The sequence below is a fragment of the Taudactylus pleione genome, unplaced genomic scaffold (genome assembly GCF_031769625.1).
Source record: "Taudactylus pleione unplaced genomic scaffold, aTauple2 ptg000113l, whole genome shotgun sequence".
Classification (NCBI taxonomy): Eukaryota; Metazoa; Chordata; class Amphibia; order Anura; family Myobatrachidae; genus Taudactylus; species Taudactylus pleione.
In genome coordinates, this window is record NW_028284515.1 from 9,264,236 (window position 1) to 9,287,672 (window position 23,437).

At 45.4% G+C, this 23,437-nt stretch overlaps 1 protein-coding gene across 3 annotated transcripts in view; it reads right to left on the reverse strand.

Annotated features, from left to right (window-relative positions):
* KCNH5 (potassium voltage-gated channel subfamily H member 5) overlaps nucleotides 1-23,437 on the reverse strand; it is a 543,084-nt gene that overhangs the window by 363,587 nt on the left and 156,060 nt on the right. For 2 of the 3 annotated variants that reach the window (XM_088471311.1, XM_088471310.1), the window contains exons 5-7: nucleotides 20,968-21,003; nucleotides 14,410-14,525; nucleotides 675-1,067 (exon numbers count right to left, since the gene is read on the reverse strand). In XM_088471311.1, coding sequence (XP_088327437.1) covers nucleotides 675-1,067; nucleotides 14,410-14,525; nucleotides 20,968-21,003 — 545 coding nt within the window. The remainder of the gene's footprint in view (nucleotides 1-674; nucleotides 1,068-14,409; nucleotides 14,526-20,967; nucleotides 21,004-23,437) is intronic. The other variant, XM_088471312.1, reaches the window with a different exon arrangement.

Consider the following 23,437-nt stretch of genomic DNA (forward strand, 5'->3'; position numbering starts at 1 on the left):
AGGTCCTCATACTGCCTACCAGACTTAGGGGGATATTTATCATGGACAAAAATGATGGGGCCTGCATTGCAGAGGTAGACCCTAAATCTAAAAGTATTTTCTATTCTATGAGGGATTCTGGTATATTCCAAATCTCTTTCTTATCCCTGTTTATAGAACCTGCCTCTATTCCCCATCTCAAAGAGGTCTTATTCCAATTGTATATCATTTGAGGACCCTGTAAATTCCACCCAACCAAAACATGGGTGGGTAAAAGATATTGGGCCATCTCTGACCAAGAGATTCATGGTCAGACATTACACAGCACAACAAGAGGAAGCTTAGACCCTGATGCGGCAGCTTCTGGCCTCCCCCCAGCTGGTGCTGATTGCGGCTCCGTGAGATACAAGACAGGACGGCATGCACAGCTGAGTAGGATGTTGGCACACAGACAAACAGGGAGCTATTGGTCCACACAGTCACCTGCCCTTGTTTCCTCCACCATAATGAATCTGGCTCAAATTGACTGCAGATAGGGTCCTATGGGCCCGGGCTGTTTACGTCATACACCATTATTATAACCAGCCACTGCAGTACCCCCTGTGGTACCTTTAGATGGGAATAATTACCACAGCAGTAGAAAAATACACTGGAAAAGATACATTTTAAAAATGACTAATAAAAAGCAACTTTACCTCATCCACATTTTCAAAGGCATTGATGATATCGTATGGTAAACAAGACAGCAGGTCTATGACAAACCACGTCTTCAAGTAGTTCATTCTTATAAGTTTGGGATCTGAAATGACCTCTCCTCCTGGTCCAACAAAAGTCGTATGAAAGTTTAAAACAATGTCAACGAGGAAAATCACATCCACCACACTGTCCAACACCAGCCAGGCAATGTTGTTCTGTTTCGTCTTGAAAGAGACATTGTAGGGAACCATGATTGCCGTGTAGAATGTTAGAATCAGAATCACCCAGTCCCAGGTGGTCTTGAATGCACAGTAGTGTAATATGATATGCGGTGGAGTTTTTGGTGCTTCTTGTTTGTACTGAGGGAGGATATCTGATCCCAACTGCAGAACCTAAAAAAACAAAGATTTTCTTTTTTCAAAGAAATATATAGAAAATAAAATATATATATATACTGTATATATATATATATATATATATATATAAATATAAAACACAATGCAAAAGTGGAGCAGTTTAACAGCAAATCTGATTGTTTCACCAATTATTTAGGATTGGGATCGTTTGCAAAGCCCATCATTACATTTATATTTTCCACTCTAAATTTTTGCCAGTTTGCACATTTTTGTTACATTTTTCTCACAGACCCATCGTGTGTATAGATCTTTTGGGTGTTTGGTTCCACAGGAAGAATGTGGCTGGTGAAATACAGATGTGTCTACATACATCTATCCTCCATGTGCTACAAGTCGCGCCACACATAGCGCGGGAGCTCCGTGTGCCTTGGTAGCGCCGAGCGTTTTTTGTGCAACTTTTTACCTTCAAAATCATCTTATGCACACAGTGATGCCAATAACTAGTACAAGCAGATTCTGCTGATTAAAATGATATGCAGCATGCCTATGTTCTCTGTGTGTCTGCAGGTGTATCTGACATGTGAAATGCTATGTTACAGTGTCAGCGGCTGTAACACTGTAACGTAGCGTTGCGCATACAGATAAGATGACAGACACTCGGCACTACGGAGTCACACCACAGCATGGCATGATTAGAAGGGTGGTTTAACGCGCAAGGAGGCTAGCTGTAAGAGGACACATCTGTAAAACACTGTGGGATGATTCAGAGCTGGACGCAGTGTCGATTTCCCAAGCAAACTGCAGATATTTTAAGTCTACGCATGCGCTTGAGTAGCACCTGCCATAGGGCTGGTGCAAGCTTCGATGGTGCAACCGATGGTGCACCTAACTGCACACAGTGACGGAAATGCACTGTTAAGACGCTGCAAGTGGGCGTCTCAGTTGTTTGAAAATCGTACGCGGCATTAGCAAAAACACACAGATGTAACTGCAGCATAAGACATGGCCGCCTCTGCTTCCACCTCTGAATCTGGCCATGTATCCCTTCCGTGACTTACCCTCTTCCTTCCCAAAGTGACGTGTAAGTAAAATTTATGAAACCTTTATCGGCCAAGGCCATGCCTCCAAATGATGTCTGTCCTGCAAATCACTAGGACCTCAGCAAGAATGTAGAAAATGACGCTGGGGGGAAATTTAGGAAAATCTGAGATCTGTAGCTCATTACAGCCAATTTGACATTTGCTTCACGTTACAGCATCTTTTTTACAGTATGTGCAGTTGCACCACTTTACTAAACCTCTACCCATGTGATTTTCCAGCATGGGTTCCATCCTATATGAAGCTTGTGTTGAGCAGCACTCTCCTCCTCAATATTGTTTACGGCATGCTGGCCCAACAAAAATAATTCATAAAGATCCCAGATGTTTGGGTCATTGGTAATCTCTGCTCCCTTGTTCGCCAAGTCTCTCATGCACAGGAAACACAGTCCTGCCACAATTCCACATTTTTGAAAATGAGAAGACTGATCAAATGCCAGTGTACAGTAGCAGTTTCTCTATAGCGGATTGCCGGTGCTTGTTTATATGGATTATTCAATGTGATGAAAAACACGTACATTGTTCAGACAGAGATGTTTGATGTTTGTGTTCTTTGATGTTGGTCTAAAATAAGACCAAAGAGTTCTACATGAATAACGGTGGAAAATTCAATGATAATAATAATAATAAAAAAATGAAATATTCAGCCTATCCACATTCATGGGGCTGATTCGGAGTCCGACGGACCTCTGTGCACGGACACAAAAGGCAAGTTTTTGCATATAGCGCACACACAGGTGTGTATTTATGCACTTTTTTGTATGTTCATCATATGGAACTCTGCCAGATTGGACTTTAGGTGAAATTGGTCAATTCAGGGTGGCAACAATGCAAGCACATGGAGCTGCCCTGTCTTCTGGGATTGTCCTGGGCAGGGGCATTTCTAGAAAGGAGGGGGCCGGTGTGCAGTCTACGACATGGGCCCCCTTCTCTCTGTCCAGCGGCCGGCAGCGCACTGAGCTGTGCGCGGCCAGCGCCGGAGTTATAGACTCTGGGCACTAGAGTGCGCTCAAAGTCTATAGAGTATGCGCAGGTCACCGGGAAAATGGTCACGGCGGCCATTCACCCAGTACTGCGCATGCGCAAACGACTGGAAAATGGCCGCTGCTGCCATTTTCCAGTCGTTTTTACAGCGCCGGACCCCCGCTCCGACGTGGGACTAAGTAATACTATGTGCAGGGTGTCGGGTGCGGGGCCCCCATGGACTCAGGGGCCCATATAGCTAGTGCTGATTCTAATGATGACAGACCACTCAGAATAGTGGCAGCTGGCATAAAAATCTATGGGTGGCATGGGTTTCCACTTGCAGATGCACGAGCCCCCGCATTAGCCCTATGGACTCTCATATTAGCGTAAGGTAGTAAAACTGGCTTCCGCGGCTGCCCGCCAATACAGCCACTATGCGTGCGTCTCAGAATCGAGCAGTATACGTTTATGATGTATCAAAGGATATTTGAAGTCACCAAGGATTCTCAGGACCATGTAAAAACACAAGACTGCATACATGCCAGAAAAGCTTAGTGAGATGCCTGCATGTTTGGAGGATGGAAGACCACCATCACCAGGAACATCACCTCTCTTTGTATGATCAGATATAATGACTTGAGAGTCCCCCCCACATCTATACGCCTACAGGCACCTCAGTGCACGCTGCTCTATAGATGTAACTGCCGAAGGACAGGCTGCACTGCAGCAACGGCATCAAACAATGCTCTATTTTAGGAAATGTTTATCTAGAGACATAAAATCAGCAAATATATGGATTTGGGTTGTTTGGTTGCATAGTAACATGTACATGGTGGTGTCAAAGTGTCCATAATTCAGAGTGTTCTTAGAAACGATACCTCTGCCTTCAGCAAAAAAAAAAGGAGCTACTTTTATCTTAAATTTTGATTAGGTTCCAAAGGCTAACAACACTCACTGAATTATTAATTGGGGCAATCTAAAGATCTCATCAGTACATGAATCATGCAGTACAGGACAGTCCACGTCCTATTACACACTATGTGGAAGGCAGGACAGAGGAGTAACTGTACCCCAAAGGGGATTAATTACAGATGTGCTAAGAAAAAAATGTCATACTGTATCTTTCTAACGGACGTGTTGAATTTTTAGACCGTGCTGTATTATCTGATGCTGCCTTTCCCAGTGCAGTAAACTGTTGCAAAACCACGGACGGGAAAAGTGAAGCTTATATTCATGAAATAACCTGAAAATTATAAGATAAATACAAAAAAAACATAGGTGTCTTTCCTACTAAGCCATGTAAGCTACAGCATTTACACTTCACAAAGGGGCTAATTTTAGATATGCAATCATACATTACAGTTTTATTTTAATTAGGCACATGAGTGCAATAAAGAACCTTTGTACTCTTGCGGGAAAATGTTTGAAGCTAGCTTGATTAGTAACTTCTTAGAAAAGAGGGGAAAAAAGAAACAAATTACATTAATTGTTAAATTTTTACTAATTAATTGTTCTGTAACTTTACTAAGGTGGGCGATCTTTAAAGGATCACTAGACCTAAAATATTACAAATATTCAAGAACAAGCTTCAAAACCAGTTGACATTTTGTTGTGCATATTTTGGGGTACCAAGAGAAGGCAGAGGGAAGTGGGCAGGGCACAAAGTACCTGGGCCTGTTAGGTGGACCAGGCTGCTACGGAGACAAAGCCATGCACTCGAGGTGCCGTGACACACCTTCCCCAGCAGGGGGCTCAGCATGTGAAGAGGGCAATGGTAATCACAAAGTGAACATGCCCCTTGGTACAGGGACCCAAACATTTTCCAGTTGGCTACACACACATTCTGCAAAAGGTGAGTGCTGTAAATTGATCTGCATGCAGAGTCTTCCAATGTGGTTACTCACGGGAAGTCTACTGTGCATGGGAAAACAAATCCCACCCTCTGTATCCATTCTGGAAACAATTTAAAATATTTTCTGGTTAAAAAAAATATATATACTGTAAATACATATAATATGAGATATGGTAAGAACTTACCCTTGTTATCTCTATTTCTACGAAGTCCATAGGGTTCCACAGGATACCTTGGGGTATAGGTGTGACGTCAGTCGCAGGGCACCAAAGAGTTAAGCTTTCAGCCTCCCAGGATGCACTAGGTCCCCCTCCTATACCCCGCCCCCGGGCCAAGGCACCTCAGTTAGTTACCAAGCCATAGGCCGGAGGAGGAGAAGGAAGAGAGAGAAGAAAGATCTGGACACATACAAGAATCACATTCTCACCAGAGGGAGACGGAAAACCGGTGACCAGAGCAAAGCCCATCTGCAGCACAGGTGCGACAGGGCGGGAGTCCTGTGGAACCCTATGGACTTCGTAGAAATAGAGATAACAAGGGTAAGTTCTTACCATATCTCATATTTTCTACTTCAGGGTCCATAGGGTATCCACAGGATACCTTGGGGATGTCCCAAAGCAGTATCCTTTAAGGGTGGGGACGCTCCTGTGCAGAAAGGAGAATCCGCCGCCCGAAGGAAGCATCCTGAGAGGCGAAGGTGTCAAACCTGTAATACCTCACGAAGGTATGGACAGAAGACCACGTAGCAGCCTTGCAGATCTGAACTGCCGAGGCACCACGTCGAGCTGCCCACGAAGGACCCACAGACCTAGTGGAATGAGCGTTCAGAGAAGGAGGGACCGGTAGGCCTTCATGAAGATAAGCTTCAGAAATAGCCATACGGATCCAGGCTGCCAAAGTTTGCTTTGAAGCAGGCCAACCCTTTTTACGGAAGCCATAGAGGACAAACAAAGCGTCCGACTTCCTAAACGAAGAAGTGCGGTCAACATAAGTCCTTAAGGCCCGCACAACATCCAAAGAGGCCTCACCCACGGAAAGACCCGGTGAGTTAAAAGCCGGAACAACTATTTCCTCGTTAACATGAAACTGGGAAACAACTTTGGGAAGAAACTCGGGCCGAGTGCGGAGCACTGCCCTGTTCCCATGAAAAATCAAGAAAGGGGGTCTACAAGAAAGAGCCCCTAACTCAGAAACACGTCTGGCCGAAGCAATGGCCAGAAGGAAAACAGTCTTAGCTGTTAGCGATTTAATATCCACTGAGCCCAGTGGTTCAAACGGCGGTCCTTGGAGAGCCCTCAGGACCACAGCCAAATCCCAAGGCGCCACAGGTGGAACAAAGGGCGGCTGAATACGGAGAACACCTTGCATAAAGGTGCGCACATCCGGGATTGTAGCAATCCTACGGTGAAACCAGACAGATAGGGCCGAAACCTGTACCTTCAAAGAAGCAAGGCGAAGCCCATGATCTAGTCCCGCTTGCAGGAAGGCGAGAATCCGAGACAGACGAAACTCCCGCGGTGCATAACCTCTCGGTCGACACCACTGGAAGAACGTATGCCACACGCGATGGTATATCCTCGCGGAAGACGGTTTCCGAGCTCGTAACATGGTACGCACCACAGAGCTGGAAAACCCCCGGGACCTCAGCATGGCCGTCTCAACAGCCACGCCGTCAAAGACAGCCGAGTCAGGCCCGGGTGAAGGCAAGGACCCTGAGACAGAAGGTCCGGTCGTAGCGGCAACCGCAGAGTACTGTCCACGGACAGACCCTGAAGGTCTGAGAACCAGTGCCGTCTGGGCCACGCGGGAGCTATCAACAGGAGCGTCCCACCTTCCTGTTTGAATTTCCGGATTACCCGTGGAAGAAGGGAGACCGGAGGGAACAGGTATGCGAACCGGAACGTCCACCGGACGGACAGAGCATCCACCAGAGACGCCCCTTCGTCTCTTGTGCGAGACCCGTACACCGGCAACTTGTTGTTGTGCCGGGACACCATGAGGTCGATTTCTGGAAGACCCCACCTGTCCACCAGTAGTTGAAAAACGTCCGGGTGCAGGGACCATTCCCCTGGATGAACGTCCTGGCGACTTAGAAAGTCCGCCTCCCAATTTAGCACTCCCGGGATGAAGACCGCTGATATGGCCGGAAGATTGCGCTCCGCCCAAACCAGGATCCGAGAGACCTCTACGAGAGCCGCCCGACTGCGAGTTCCTCCTTGCCTGTTTATGTAGGCCACGGTGGTAGCGTTGTCCGACTGGACCTGCACCGGGTGACCCTGGAGAAACCGCTGTGCCTGCAGGAGAGCATTGAAGACCGCACGGAGTTCCAAGATATTTATTGGAAGCTCCGCTTCTGTCGGCGTCCACCTGTCCTGGAACAAGTGTGGACCCGAAACTGCTCCCCAGCCCCGAAGACTGGCGTCCGTTGTCAACAGGACCCAATTTGGAACCCAGAACGGACGTCCCTTGTTGAGGTGGGTCGTCTTTAACCACCACGCAAGGGAGAGGCGAACCTCCGGGGTGAGCACAATCGTCTGGAACTTCAGAGACTGAGGCAGCCCGTTCCACTTGGACAGGATCAGGTGCTGCAGAGGTCTGGAGTGAAACTGGGCGTATTCCACCATGTCGAACACCGACACCATGGAGCCCAGTAACCTCATCGCCGAGTGTAAGGACACCCGGCGGCTGTGTAGACAACTGCGCACCCTTGACTGTAAAGCAGAGATCTTGTCCTCCGTCACGAAGATCCTTTGCTGTCCTGAGTCCAATAAGGCTCCAAGATGCAGAATCCTCTGAGACGGGATTAGAGTGGACTTCTGCCAGTTGATTAGCCAGCCGTGCCGTTGCAGCAGTGCAATGGTCAGGTCCAAGTGGTGTAACAGGAGCTCTGGAGATCCTGCCACCAATAACAGGTCGTCCAAGTACGGCAACATGCGGACTCCTTGCAGCTGCAGAGAAGCCTCCATGACCACCATCACCTTGGTGAAAACACGTGGTGCTGTCGCCAGGCCAAAAGGTAACGCCCGAAACTGGAAGTGGTCGCTGCGGATTGCAAACCGAAGGAACTCTTGATGGCGCAAAAGAATAGGGACATGCAGGTAAGCGTCCTGTATGTCCAATGACACCATGTAGTCCCCAGGTTCCAGCGCCAGAATGATGGACCGTAGGGTCTCCATCCGAAACTTCGGGACCCGCAAAGACTTGTTGAGTGCTTTGAGGTTGAGAATCGGACGATAGGATCCATTGGGTTTCTGTACCAAAAATAGATTTGAATAGAAACCCTGGCCCCTCTGGGAGAATGGAACAGGCACTATAACTCCAGCCTGGAGCATAGTGTGCAATACCTTCCGCAGCTCCGTAGCCTTGTTCCGGTCTGATGGTAGACCCGTGGTGAAGAATCGAGCCGGGGGTCTGTGCCGGAAGGAGAGGGCAAACCCATGGGAGACCACCTCCAGAACCCAAGTGTCTGTTGTAGTGAACGACCAACACCGGGAGAACTGCAGCAGGCGTCCTCCCACCCTGGGATCCCCCAAAGGGAGGCCCGGACCGTCAGGCCGCAGGCTTGTCATCTGGCTTGGGGGCCGGACGTCTGGTACTCCATGCCTGTTTCCGGGGCTTGACCGATTTCTTAGGGCCAGCCTGTCGAGGAAACGACTGTGGTTTGGGCCTGCCCTGGGCCCTAGATGACCGAAAGGACGATGGTCCAGAACCAGAAGGAGCAGCGGCCGACGGGAGACAAGCAGATTTGGCTGCCGCCAGCGTGGCCACAATCTTATCCAGATCTGGACCGAAGAGAACTTCTCCGGTAAACGGCAACGCTTCCAGACCTTTCTTGGAATCTGCGTCCGCCTTCCAGGATCGCAGCCACAAGGTGCGACGAGCAGCTACCGCTGCTGAAGAAATTCTAGACACCAGAGTACTAATGTCTAGAGCCGCCTCGTTGATGTAGGTGGCCGAATCACGGAGATTGCCAATCAACTCCGCCTGTTCGGCCGGACAGTCGGATTCAAAAGAAGCCTCTAATGAATCCGCCCAGCGCTCCATCGCTCTGGCAACCCAGCAAATGGCCATAGCCGGCCGTGCTGCCCCCCCTGCAAGGGAATAAGCGGACTTCAGGCAGATTTCTACCTTGCGGTCCGTAGCATCCTTAAGGGAGGACATGGATGGCATCGGCAATGTGGCACTACGGACAAGACGGGTCACGTGAGAATCCACCTGTGGAGGGGATTCCCACTTAGCAAAATAATTATCCGCGAACGGATAAGCCACCGCCAGGCGTCTCTGCGGCTGGTATCTTTTGCCAGGTTGTTTCCACGCCTCCTCTAAATGGTCCACCAACTGACCCGAAAGAGGAAAGACTGTGGCATCGCCCTTCACATCTTTGAAAAAGGCATACTTAGATTTAGCCGCTGGGGGAACTTCGTCCTCAATCACCAAGGCTGTGTGGACCGCCCGAATAAGTCCAGGAATATATACTTTGGACTTAGCATCAGCGTCCTTAGTATGGAGAGGTTCCTGATCGTAAGGATCCAGAATCTCCCCATCATCAGACGTCCCTTCGTCATCCTCATAAGGAGCGGACAGAGACGCCACCGGCCTTTTATGAGGCCGCATCACAGACTCCCCTTGCAACACATCCGACAAGGGCTGTACAGAACTCGTCAGGGAGTTAACCCACGCTGGCTCCTGAGAACGCGGGAGCGGGGAAATAGCGAGACTGTGGGGTACCACCAATTGTCGTGGGAACCCCTGCGTGGGTGACGACACCACAGACTGCTGGGACAAACCCATCGGAGTAAACGCGGGCTGCGGAGCTAACTGGCCCACTAAAGCTGTTAACGCCTGAGCGAAACAAGCCCAGGGCGGCTCCTGTACCGGTGCTGTAACCGTAATAGGCCGCGCCATGGACAAACACTGCCGGCAAAGGCCCTCCGCGCTACCCTCCCCCTCCGCTAACGGTACTTTGCACGTGGTACACTGTAGCCGGAGGGGAAAATCACTTTCAGACATGATGGCACCACGTATGTGACCTCTCTCACCAATTAAGTATTAAATAGGCGAGAGACCACCCTGCAGCACCGCACTGCAAGGGCTTTAGCAGAAAGAACAGGGACAGTAATAAAGCTGACAGTTTTGAGAAGATACAGTTACAGGCAGCAGCGCTAGCACAGTCACATACAATGCAGAGAAATAACAATTCCTGCACTAACAGCGCTGATCACTCAACTACACAGACACAGGGCCTGGTAGGACACAGCGCTGCATACACAGATCTGAGCCACAGCGGAGGAGAGGTATGCGGGGGGACCCAGACCACGATGCTTCCTTCCAGGCTTCCAGCAGCGTTCACCATGCGTTGCAGAGAAGATGGCCGCCGAGGAGCAGAGAGAAGCTGGCCTGGGGGAGGAGCGCTGACACAGGACCAGTCAGCACAGTGCAGAGAGGGCTGTGTGCAGCGGGGGAGGCGCCGGCTGTGAGACAGGGAAGGCGCCGGCTGTGAGACAGGGAAGGCGCGCTCCCCTGGCATGCATTTAACCCCTGGGACGCCGCAGCGCTACTGCTCTGCTGCGGTCCGCTGTCCCAGGGGGTAGTGGAAAGCGCAGGTTCAGTACCTGGCTCCACGCTGCAGCCAGTCCCCAGGGAGCCCCCTGCCTGGGGACTTAGGACCATGTGACCAGCGGGGACCCACCGCGGGACCCCGCTGCTTACCTTTGTCCCCCTTGGATCCGGCCATGGTCCGGAACATCTGGGGTCACCGCTAGCTGTGACCCCAGATGCTCACCAGCATCCCCGGATCGGTACCGGCGTTCTGGTACCGGCGGGGGTGTAGGGAAGACAGCATGGACGTCAGGACTGACTGTCCATGCTGTACATCCAGATGTGCAGCCACAGCTGCACTGAAGAAAGCTTCAGGGGCTCTTCTAGCCCCCACTCCGACAGGTGCACCCGACCCCGGCCGGGCACCAAACTAAACTGAGGTGCCTTGGCCCGGGGGCGGGGTATAGGAGGGGGACCTAGTGCATCCTGGGAGGCTGAAAGCTTAACTCTTTGGTGCCCTGCGACTGACGTCACACCTATACCCCAAGGTATCCTGTGGATACCCTATGGACCCTGAAGTAGAAATATATTTTTTTTAGCGTGTTATTTATTGTTCTTTTATATAAAACTGTAAGGGGGTCTATTTACTAAGCTGTGTTAGGAGATAAAGTGAACGGTGATAAGGTACCAGCCAATCAGCTCCTAACTGACATTTTTCAAACACAGCCTGTGACACGGCAGTTAGGAGCTGATTGGCTGGTACCTTATCACCGTTCACTTTATCTCCTAACACAGCTTAGTAAATAGACCCCTAAATATTCTAAGTATTAACAACGGATTTTAGAACATGAAAAGTAAAGACGATTGGCCTCTGAAACTTCCTCCGCAACACACACAGTGCTCCCAGGTCAGAGGAGAAACCTACGTACATTTGCTAGTGATGGAATGAGAAGGTGACTCCCTATTGCCACTACTCTATGACTTACTATATAAAGGTTTCTCTGTACAGTTGGCAAACCCAATGTATCTTACCATGCACGGAAGATCAACTGCTGCCCTGCTGTTTCATATTACTGAACATTATAGAAGTCTATTTGGTAACCCACAAAATGGTATATAACAAGGAAAGCTACATTGTTTTCACCTATTGCCAGACCACACTATGGGGCCTATTCATCAACACTAAAATAACGGTTTTAAGGACATTTTTCTTAATTACCGTTATTTTAGTATTCATGAAGACGCTTAACACAGGAGATATCACTGATATCTCCTGGTTAAGTCTGCCTGCATTAATTTCCACACTCCCCATATATTAGTATGGGGATATGGAAATTATGCTATTAATCAAATTCCGAAAATTATGTATTTTCGGAGTTTGATGGTGTTACTATACGCCACTGTCAGGTGGCGTGTAGTAGGTTAAACGTACCTGCTGTCAGGTGGGCAGGTCCTCCGCCGGCTCCCTCCATCACACTGGTCGCTTCTCAGGCTCCGTCTGCTGTGCTGACACTGTGTTCTCCCGGCAGAACACAGTAAAGTTTAGAAATTAAAAAAAAAAAACATTTTCTTTTCTAAACTTTACTGTGTCCTGCCGGGAGAACACAGTGGGCCTGATTCAGACCCGCTCGCGAGCGCACAGCGCTTGCAAGCGTGTGGATGGTCCCGGACTGCGCATGCGCCACCTCCGGCGTGCGCATGTGTGAGACCCATACTGCGACGGCAGCTACAAGACGGGCGGCTGTCGATGTTGATTGACAGCTTGCCCCATTTTGTAGGTGGGAAGGAGGGGGTGGCTGCACAAACGCTGGTATTTGTGGGCGGCCCTACTTGAATTAGGTTAGCGACACTTACCTTTTGACGATCGGGATTTTCACCCATGCCGGGCTGCCGCTGTTGGGATTTGAACCTAATACCTACTACACCCTTACTCAGGACTGGCGCTGGGCTTCCCTGCGCCATCCTGTGCTGCACAGCCGAGCCCCTACCTTCCCCCTGAGCGCTTACCCAATAGAGCCAGGCGGAGGGTGGGAGGCGGGCTTGGGCTAGCCTGTGCATTTACACACACATCGCTGCCAGACAGTTAATCAGCAGCCAATGAGAGTCAGACAGACTCTCATTGGCTGCTGCTGCTGTGCCCACTGCAAGAGCCGGGCTGGAGCTCACTCATGAGCTCCGCCTTCCGGCTCTTGCAGTGGGTAATGGGAGAGATGTCATGACGTCTCTCCCATAATGCAGAGTTCTGGAGGACTGACGTGCGGACGGCAGCGGGAGCAGTGGCCGGAGCCGGGGGGGACCTCTAATGGGGGCACTGCATCGGGGGGGGGTGGACTACTACTGGGGGGACTACAGGGGGACCTCTACTGGGGGGACATCGAATGCCATAGGAGTCCACCCCCACCCCCAAAGTGGCATCCTGCACTACTGGGGGGGACCTCTACTGGGGGCACTACTGGGGGAGACTTCTACTGGGAGCACCACTGGGGTGGACCTCTACTGGGGGCACTACTGAGGGGACTACTCCTGGGGGCACTGCATCTGGGGGGGTGGGCTACTACTGGGGGGGCACTACTGGGGGCACTACTGGGGGGACATCAAATGCCAAAGGAGTCTGCCCCCGCCCCCCAAAGTGGCATCCTGTGTCTGCTCTTCAGGCATCTCCTGGGGAGCAGATACTAAAAGTAGGTATGAAGTGAATATACCCTATATCTAGTATCCACATCCTACAATGAGGTTTAAACTCCAAAACGCTCATCTTTTACCACTTTTCCAAGCAATGGTTTTAGGCAAGAGTTAAATGCAGAAAGGCCCAGCTGATAGACTTATTAATATACCATGTTAAAATGTGCTCTAAATCCGCTTTTCAGTAATTAATTTATATTTTATAACTTTTTTGGCATTGCAACATATAAAGAATGGTCACTGAAAGATAACACGATATAGAAAGCAATAGTGTCTTTATTGTACATTAGCAAAAGAAACTGCATTGTTTACAGTGGAGCTACTGTCTGCTACTGTCAGCGGGGGCCACTGACCTACTTGAATGCTTAAGTTTCTCTAATTAATATGTAATTAACTAGTGAACTTTGTAAAGTGTATCATTAAGTGACTGGCCTAGCAATGGCCTTCAACGACCAAATTTAGAATTTTGCGTAAAACAGTTTTACTAACTAAAGGGAAGCTAAAGTAAAATAGTCCACTTGATAATTATAGAGCATTAACGAAGTAGATCAACTTTATGATGGCAAATCGTTCTTCACTTAGGGGTATATTTACTAAAATGCAGGTTTTAAGAAGTGGAGTTGTTGCCCATGGCAACCAATCAGATTCTACTTATCATTTATCTAGCACCTTCGAGAAGATAATAGCTAGTATCTGCTTGGTTGCTATGGGCAACATCTCCACTTCTAAAAATCTGCACTTTAGTAAATATACTCCTTAGAATAAAAGCATATGTTCCTTCCAGGTTGCATGAATAGCAAAGTCAGCTAACCGTGAGCAAACACCCAATGTGCTGTACTTATTCTCCACAAAAAGTGACATACATTTGTATAAGCTTAGTTTCCATGTTGTTTCTGAGGTATCCATCTTTTACAATGTGACAGTCAAATAATAACAGCAAGAGAGTGCTTATGCATTTTCAGCAGTTGATTTCAGGCAGAGGTCCTACAGTATTTCAAATATGAGGCATTATTCTAGTAAATGTTAGTAATAATTTAAGCAGGTCAAATCTTTTTGGAGCGTAGTTACCCTTAAATGTACATTTATTACTTGATAGGATGCATCGATAATAATATAAAAAGGAGGCATAAAGGGCATTTTCATTTTTTAGTCTAAAGAGAAACATTGGAATTTCCACACTTCCAGTATATCCATATTGTAGTAAGTTACTGTGAAATAATGTATAAAAATAATGGTCTCTTACTTCTGCTAATCTGGAATGTTTATGGACCACCTCTGCTTTGTTCATAGGAGTCAGTTGCTGCAAGACACTTCGGCTGTTCGTCAAAGCGCGAGTTAGCCGGGCAAACTTTGTCCATCCTTTATAGAGAAACAAAAATAATCATAATAATAGTGATAAATTATGGAAATGAATCTGACATTTGTAAATAACTCCTGAGGTTGTTTTAATCTCAGCTTTGAAAAGTGGCCAACTAAGATGCCCCATCTGAAAATGAAAGTGTTCCAATTAAGTTGAATCAGACGTCAATTTAAAGAACCGCACTGAGAATATGTAGTTTAGTGCAACCCTGCAATATATATATATACATAATACATATATATATAAATATATATATATATATTTATATATATATGCCAAAGGACAGATACTCTGCTAGCGGCACTTGAAGTCTTGTGAAAGGTTTTAATGTGATACCGCAAAATTTATATATATATATTTATTTTATTTTAATTTTTTTCAATGGGTTCAATTTTAACAATTTCATTTTCAGATGACTAAGCTTAGAAGGATTATGCTTTGGTATCAATAATACCACTAGCAGTCACCTCTTAAGCAGCATAGTAATATAATTTATTAGCATGTTACAATTACCACAAATACGTCCAGTGTAGACTGCTTAAAGCTCATATTGAGTTGTTGTTTATTACAACACTTGTGTTTTTGGTATAAAGTTATTTATAAATCATATTATACAATCCTACATGTATATCATAATTAGAATTGTATAGCTATCCGTTTCATATCTATAGTATCTTTTAACAACATCTCATGATTACAGATAAGTGCGTCAACGGAGATGTAAGATAGTTACTTTGAAGATGTGTGAAAATTCACACCTTAAGATAATGTAGATGAGTCTTTCTAAGCTTTGGACCATCATTACTCCAGTGTAGTACATTGGTAGGGACACTATAGCCCCACTCTTTGTACTGAGGACCTCTTCTGGAGTCTCAGTGTGGCCTGGCCAAAGCAAATGAGGAATCCTACACACTGGGCTAAATAAGAAATGGCGGTAATTTTTGGTATGTGTTGGGTTCCGGCCTATTACTGCTCCAAGATGCCAGTATTGTTACAGGCAAGCATTGTGGGCAGATACAACTTTTACCGTTGAGGTGTACAAGTTTGTATTGGGAATGGGGGGCAATTCAGAGTGAAATATAAACAGAGTTTCCACCATCAAACACTGTACACTGTAAGTAATGCCAAATCATTTTATCGTTATATAAGGTGACCTCAGAGTTGTACTTTGCATATACTGTCTCTGTCATAGTACAGTTTCAAAGTGACTTTAGTCATTCTGTAAGCTGGTGGAGCTCATGTCTTTAGTGCATAGTGACTGGCAGACATCTTGCCACATTTCTGTCCTCAGAAAAAGAAAAAGCGGTTAGTGAGTTGGAGACATCAATACAGTATGTTGTTTTGTTGTGTGTTTTGGTTTAAATTTTTAACTAAGAAAAACGTTATTCTCCAAAAACCTTGTAAAAATGAAGAACAGTGTCTTTAAGCAGCAAATACAAAAATCTGATGCGCATTATAAAAGCTTAAGAAAATCAATTTACTTATCTCTAATATGAGGTGTTTTAGAGGTATTTCTCCATTTGAAAGCAATAGACTAAAAAAGAGCCAGCAGACCTGAAATACAAGTTGTTTAAAAGTGCATTTTGATCGCCTATATATATATAATTAGTTGTCATGGTCTCAAACCATGTATATTAGTAAAATTAGGTTAGCAAAATTCAAAATCTGCCATACACATCTCTAATTGGCTCCCTGGGGCGCCCTTTAATGAACTTACAAAAGGATTTCTTGTTTTGCCAAAGGGGAATACAGTATAACAGTATACAAATCATTGTTTCCACCAACATTATATCTGAAAAAATCTAATGCCTACAACGTATATTTGTGAATGCTGCTTGTAGCTTTTTACACTTAAAGAAAAATTTGTATTTAAAATTTGATGGCCTTTTTAAATGTTTTTTAAAAACCATTACGGCTGTGCCGAGTGCCAGGACACAAGGTTATTCCTGACATAGAATTAAAATGTGTTACCAGACGTTGTCGCTTCGCTTAGCATAGAAATGGTAACATTATAAGTAAACACACAGTGAGTAGTTTATTTGTACAAATATCCCCAAAATAACAACTATGTAATTGTAGAATTAATAGCATACATTACATGGATACAGTATTGAAATAAAATGTCTTCAATGACCTGTGTTACAAAATACTAGGCAGGATTTATAACTAACATCTGCCTGGGATTCAAGCTTACACAGGCTTAATTTTTACAAAGGTTAAAAATGTGCTTGTATATTGGGTCAAAGAATAGTCAGACCAGGATCAGGTACATTTTAGCGCTATTTATTAAATTTAAATAGCATAAAATAATCCATTAAAAAAAAACAAGTATTCATTTTCGCTCTTTGTTACAGAGCTGTGGCTCAATAATTTGTCTTCTATTTCAGAAACTTAGAATTGTTGCCAATAAGACAGCTTGTCTTGCTAATTATCCATCCAGCATGAATGGATAAATAAATAAAATCTGGAATTTCCAAGATTAACGAATAAGAGTGGAATAAAATATTGTAAAATATTTCTGTTGCCACAGAAAACGGTCTCCCACTTGCATGGTATAATATAATTTGGATTCGCAACACAAGCAAATCAATATGTGTTTGATTTTTCAAACAATTGACATTTTATTTCAATTCTGAAGGTGTTTTGACTGCAAAAAGCCAATAAAATAAGCCTATCTTAAAGCATAGAATAGGTATTCATGTATTAAACATGGTATTTTTTTTATTCTTTTTGTTATTATGAAACCTTAAGGTCCAATTTGATATGTTTATATTTGTATGTATTTGCAAATATATTTCTGCTTTAAAATGGCTTTCAGCAATAAAGGCACATTTATCTAATTTAGTACTCTGAACAAATCATAATGGGCAATACGTAAAAGGAGCGTGCAAATGGACATGTGAATGCGAAAATTAAACACAGTAAAGTGCTTAAGTGATTAAAAAGAAGTAGACGTGGAAGTGGGGGTTGGGGATTGCATATATTGGTAGTGGATTGTACACTGTTCATGGGATAATCACAATGAATTTTGAGCTATAATATGAATACTTCAATAGATGATGATGTAACCACAGGGGAAAACTTTACTAGGGCAAAATATTTGTACATTAAGGAACACTGTCTTTCCAATGCTTTCAACTTTGCCTTGATGTTTTAGATCAGATCAGCCATTAAAAGGGACACTAAACAGTCATTCCAGCTGTGTAAAAAAAAAATAATAATTAGTAAAGTTCTCAAAAATACATGCCAGATTTTCACTACCAGAAACAGATAAAATGTGCCTAAGTGTCCGCCTAGTGCATTTATAGCAAGGGAACTCTACTGTTTTTATTACACAAGAGATATGTAGTAGCTCCAACATGTGAACAGTGTGCCTAGGACACTGCTGAAGAGGCAAGGGTGAATAAACAGACATCTAAAGGATCCCCACATATTAGCCACACCACTGCACTCTACTAAGATTGAACTGAGAGCCTGGTCAGAATTAGCAAACGTAACCAGTGAAGTCAACAGAGGACAGCAGAGGTCACAATCTATTTTAATTACAGAACCAACAACAACAGAATTTAGGGGGTCTGAGTTGAACCAAGTTCGGAATCACTTTGGGCTACAGAGTTAAACCGAGTCCCGGTCTGTATCTTCCAGCCGTTCGGAACTCGAATTAAAGAATTGAACTCGGATTTTGATTTGCATCCTAACAGGTCAAAATTAAGTCATTTTACCTTTTTTTATTATATTTTATTTTTTTAAAAGCACAGATCCAAAACCAAAACACGTGAGGGTGGTTTTGCAAAACCAAAACACGAAGATGAGTACGGTTCCAAAACCAAAATACGGAGGGTCGGCGCACATCTCTAGTTGATATGTGCCTAATGACACTAAACCTGGAAGATACAAGAGATGGCCCATTGAAAGCATGGCAGAACTCCAATTTATATTTTGAGTTTTCTTCTGAGGAAATTGTGGTGTACCCTGCACCCGACTAAAAGGGAACCCCCCTCCTCTTAATGTACCAACTAACCACTTAGATCTCATTTGAAATAATGGTGTCTCACAAAATGGTATCTTGAATTTGCATGCGAGTGAATAAATAGGCTCATCCATAAGCCTAGCCTAGACTCAGCAGGGATCTGCCCAACACCTAGATGCTAAATTATGCAGTCCCACAGAGGCCACCATCATGGCTGGGAGTCCCCTTGCTGCTCCTTGAGAAATGGGTGAAATCACATAAGAATAGCCCGTGTTTGCGCAGATTCAAGTTTAAGTTGACAGAAAAGCAACATAAACTTAAATAACCATATGTTACAACAGAGGTAAGTAGTAGAGCATCTCTGAATGCACAGCACATTTAACATTGAAGTGGACGGGTTACAGCAACAGCAGCGGAATCACACAGGATTCCACTCTAGTCAGCTAAGAACAGGAAATTAGAGCTACAGTGATCACAGACTCACCAACACTGGGAAAATGTAGATCTAAAGGGGTGCACTTACCACCCCAACAACCCCATCACTGGCAGGTGAACGTTGTCATACAGGATTGATCATAAACACTATATGTGTCAGGTTGCTACACCAGAGGTGTCTTTGAGGGTAACATAATATTTGTGATATTACAGATCGAGGCACTCTAAAGGAGACCTCTAACTTCCCTAGCAACCACTCATGTTCCTGGGATTTTAGATGTAGTGTTGTTAAATCGCCAGAGCATAGTGTCTCCTATACAAATAAAAAACAACCCACATTTATGCCTATTGTCATCCCTTGTAGATATAGACGCATTTTTCCACATTGTCACACACACACTAGCTTATTAGGTGAGTGCTGATTGCTAGTTTCCAATTAGAGATCTAACCTAACAGAGCTAGGATAGCTCCAGTATTCAGCTGCTATCGTCACCTGGGTTATCCCAGCTGAGCGCGGACCACAACATATTTACTTCATAGAAGAAGAGCAATTGGCCTTGGCTCTTTTTATTGGTGAACACCGGCACTGAAAGAACGGCAGGGCCACACGTTCTTGCACCTAAATTGGCTGCCATGGCTACTGAATAATCTTGGTTTGAAGGGAACTCCGTAAGTGGTGTCATTACTGCCTCTCAACCCAGTGCCAAGTTTACCAAGCAAACTTTCTCTGTCCTTGTTTTTCTACTGATTGTTTTGTACGACTTGCAAGGGCCGCAACTAGGGGGGGCTAAGGGGGCACGTGCCCCGGGCGCTGGACTTGAGGGTGGGACGAGGAGAGGTTGCCAAGGTGGGGCAGCCCCAGGTAGTTGCACATGTGGGTTTGGGCCGCATGCCGGGACCTGCAGGCAGCCACCTGTAGCCCGCCCTTGAGAGACACAGTGCAGTCATCAGTCTAATGGGACGCCGGTCGCAAGCCAATCAGAGCTTGTGGACCGGCAGCCAAACAACAGTGGCTGCCGGTTTGCGGCCGGCACCACATTAGAATGACAGTGGCGCTGACCGATCCCTAGCATGTGGCATTCCCGTCCCGCACCGTCCGAGCTCACCCACCACGCAGCCCCGGCAGGTAAAAGGAGGGAGCTGGCTTACTGTGAGATCCCATTTTACTGTGAAAGTCCGATTTTAATAGTGTTTCATTTGTCAGTTCTGGGGGGCCTGCTGTCACTGGGGAGCATTACTGTGATATAATGTGTAGTAAGGGGCATTACTGTGACATAATGTGTACCCTTAAGGGACATTACTGTGGCATAATGTGTTGTAAAGGGCATTACTGTGGCATAATGTGTTGCAAGGGGCATTACTGTGTCACAAAACCACGCATCTATTTTGTGTTCTATATGTAGTTTTTTTTTTTTATTGGGCTGGGGGGGGGGCAAATTACTGTCTTGCCCCGGGTGACAGAAATACTAGTTTCAGCCACGGAGTTGTTTATTGTTCAATCAAGCAATAAGGGCTATGGGGTGCACAGCAGAGAGATATAAAAATACAAGGGGTACAAATACTCATAGGGTATGTCATCATTGCTGACCTATGGTTGGACCAATTCAGCCTCATAAGGTTGTAAAATATGAATAAGCATGGAGGATCTGAAATTGTACATCTGGACTCTGCATAGATTTCTACAGACATTCTAGATAAAAGTCTAACAAAAGAAAGACAGTGTTGCTTTGCAGGAATAAAGGTACAAATCAATTAGCCGATGAAAATGATTAACATCCACATATTTATAATGTCACAAGAGTGTATTATTCTGACAGTGACACATGTACATTTTGGATTCAAGAAGTTAGCTTGGATTTCACTTTATTTCTTGAAATAAATAGAAACTGGTTTTAAAAAATACTGATAGGAAATATTTCCTGGCAGAAAAGTCGCCCTACTGTACCCACAGGAGAAAATAACCTTTATCTACCAAAAAAAAAAAGAAAATAATTACTACAGACCGTCAAAATACTACAGCAGCTACTGAGACTTACTTTGTGTGTTTTTTAGCGGAGTTGGTCCAAGGTTAGCTGTGTGAAAAAGAAGTCCCATTTTGTTTTTCTTTTTTGTTTTTTTCTTTTGCAAGAAAAGAACGGTCAAATGAACATAAAAATGAATGACATATCCTAGTGCCACGAATGTTCTCAATGGAGAAAACGTACATTAGCAATGGTGATGCTACAGCACAGAATGCAGGTAATAATCAATGATTCTGTTATTTGAGCAATACCAGGTGAAAGGACAACACTAAATAACACATAGTTCATATTATATAATCACGTTTCAATAGAAAACTTTTACATTTCAAAGTTCGAGACAAAATGATGGATTGGAAAACAAACCCTGATCCAGGTGAGACACCTATATAAATTAAATGTATGTTAACCTCAAAGTTACTCTGCTTAACTATGCCAGGGAGATTAATGGGTATATATACTAAAGTGCAGGATTTTAGAAGTGGAGTTGTTGCCCATAGCAACCAATCACATTCTACTTAACATTTATCTAGTACCTTCAAGAAGATAATAGCTAGAATCTGATTGGTTGTTATGGGCAACATCTCCACTAAAAAACTGCACTTTAGTAAATATACCCCTAAGGTATTGTCAGCCAGATCTATGTGGCACTACCACCTTATACATCCGCTTATGAGAGCAGCGCCAGCAGCCATCACTATCAGCATATATTTGTACCAGCTATAACCTGGGTGAAAGAGGTCTGTCTGAAATTGGTAGATATATGCGTATGCTCACCTCTGAAAAGGCCCCAATTCTGTCTACATGCCCACGGTAAACTAATGGCAACTACAAGCACCTTGTCTGCTCCCTGTTACACCTATGCAGCCACAAGTGCAGTTCTGGCTGACTTCCGCGCTACCCTGAACAGCTCCGCTGATTTGCTGAGGTGCATACAGTATGTCCCACCTCAGGAGCACGGGCGGATTGGACATCTGACCAATGCCACATTGATCGATGGCCTGTTGGGTTGATCTAACCATATGGAAGCCTGGACGAGCTGCTCCGCCTCCTGGGGCTGTTTGGCTGTTTTCTCTAACGCTGGCTTGATGTCATGCAGTCGCATACTGGAGGAGATGCTCGAAGACGTAACGTAAGGTGAGGCTACGCTCCCACTTAACTCATGGTCACAACCTTTTTTTGAATGTCGGGTACTTGGTAGCCCTGGTCTGAAACTGCTCAGAAGTATGAAAATCACAGATGCAGCTGCTTGGTGTGGGGCCCTAAATTAGGCATTTAAGGGGTTAATTAAGGCTAGGAACAGCATCAATTTTAAGCAATGCATCAGGGTTGTTGAATTGTGAGTGGAATAATACTGATGGGTTTGTGAAATCTATAGGGAGCATATGGCGCAGGAACAAAAATGAAGGGACTCCTCTTGCAGACTATCCTTGCTTACAGCCTTTGTAAAAGCTAGTTCAAGTGATTTAACAAAAATAGATTAATCTTTCAGGGGCCTATTCATCAAACGATAAATGGCCCGGTAACCATGCGGAAACTCTAGTTTCCGCATATTTAAGTTACTGGGCCGTTCATCATCAGAGGTCCAATAGGACCCCCTTGGTTTTCAGCAAACTACGAAAACTGCTGCCGAGAACAAGCGTTCGTTAGCCCATGTCCTCACTACCTCCCCGGCGGCTTTGCGCATGCGTGACCCAACGTCGACGGGAAGCAGGTAAGTGACACAGCTACATCTGTAGCTGCGGTACTAACCATGGGGACAACTGCTTTTCGGGGAAGTTATCCCCTCACCGGAGCAATGATGAATTGCTCTGGTGTCACGTTTCCCCCGCTGCGAGTTGGATACTTAAGTATCCCTCGCAGCGAATTCAATACTTCATCGTCGGAGGTCATATGGCCTTTGATGATGAATAGGCCCCTCGGTGTTTAATTAAATAGAATTTAGGCCCTCATTCAGAGCCGCTCGTTAGCGGCAGTACGCTCGTTCCGAGCGATGTTCGCACATCTGCGCATGCGTACGGTTTTTAGTACGCATGCGCGAACCAGTCAGTGCGGCCGAAAATCGTTTGTACGCTATATAGCGAGTGCCTGCTATTTTGAGTGACAGAATGAGGCGTATGTGGGTGGTAACAGGGGAAGGTGCTTGAAAACGGGGGAGTGGAATTCGAACGCAGGCGTGCTTAAAGGTCAAAACGGGCGTTTTAAGGGTGTGCATAATTAATCCAGCAGCGTCATTGACCACGTCACTTGGTTTTTTTAAACTCAGAACTGCTCGCAAAATAGCGGTTGAAAAAACCAACCACAAGAATAGCGAGCAGTTCATACGCTGTACGATGTACTCGATTAATCAAATAAATAGCGGACATGACGTATGGTGCGAGCGGCCAGGGGGCGTTTTTATCAAATAAACGAGCGTATGTTTTGCTCGCTCGTTCAGACTTAGAGGTGTGAACAGACTGCAATTTGTGAACGGATCATTTGAATAGCC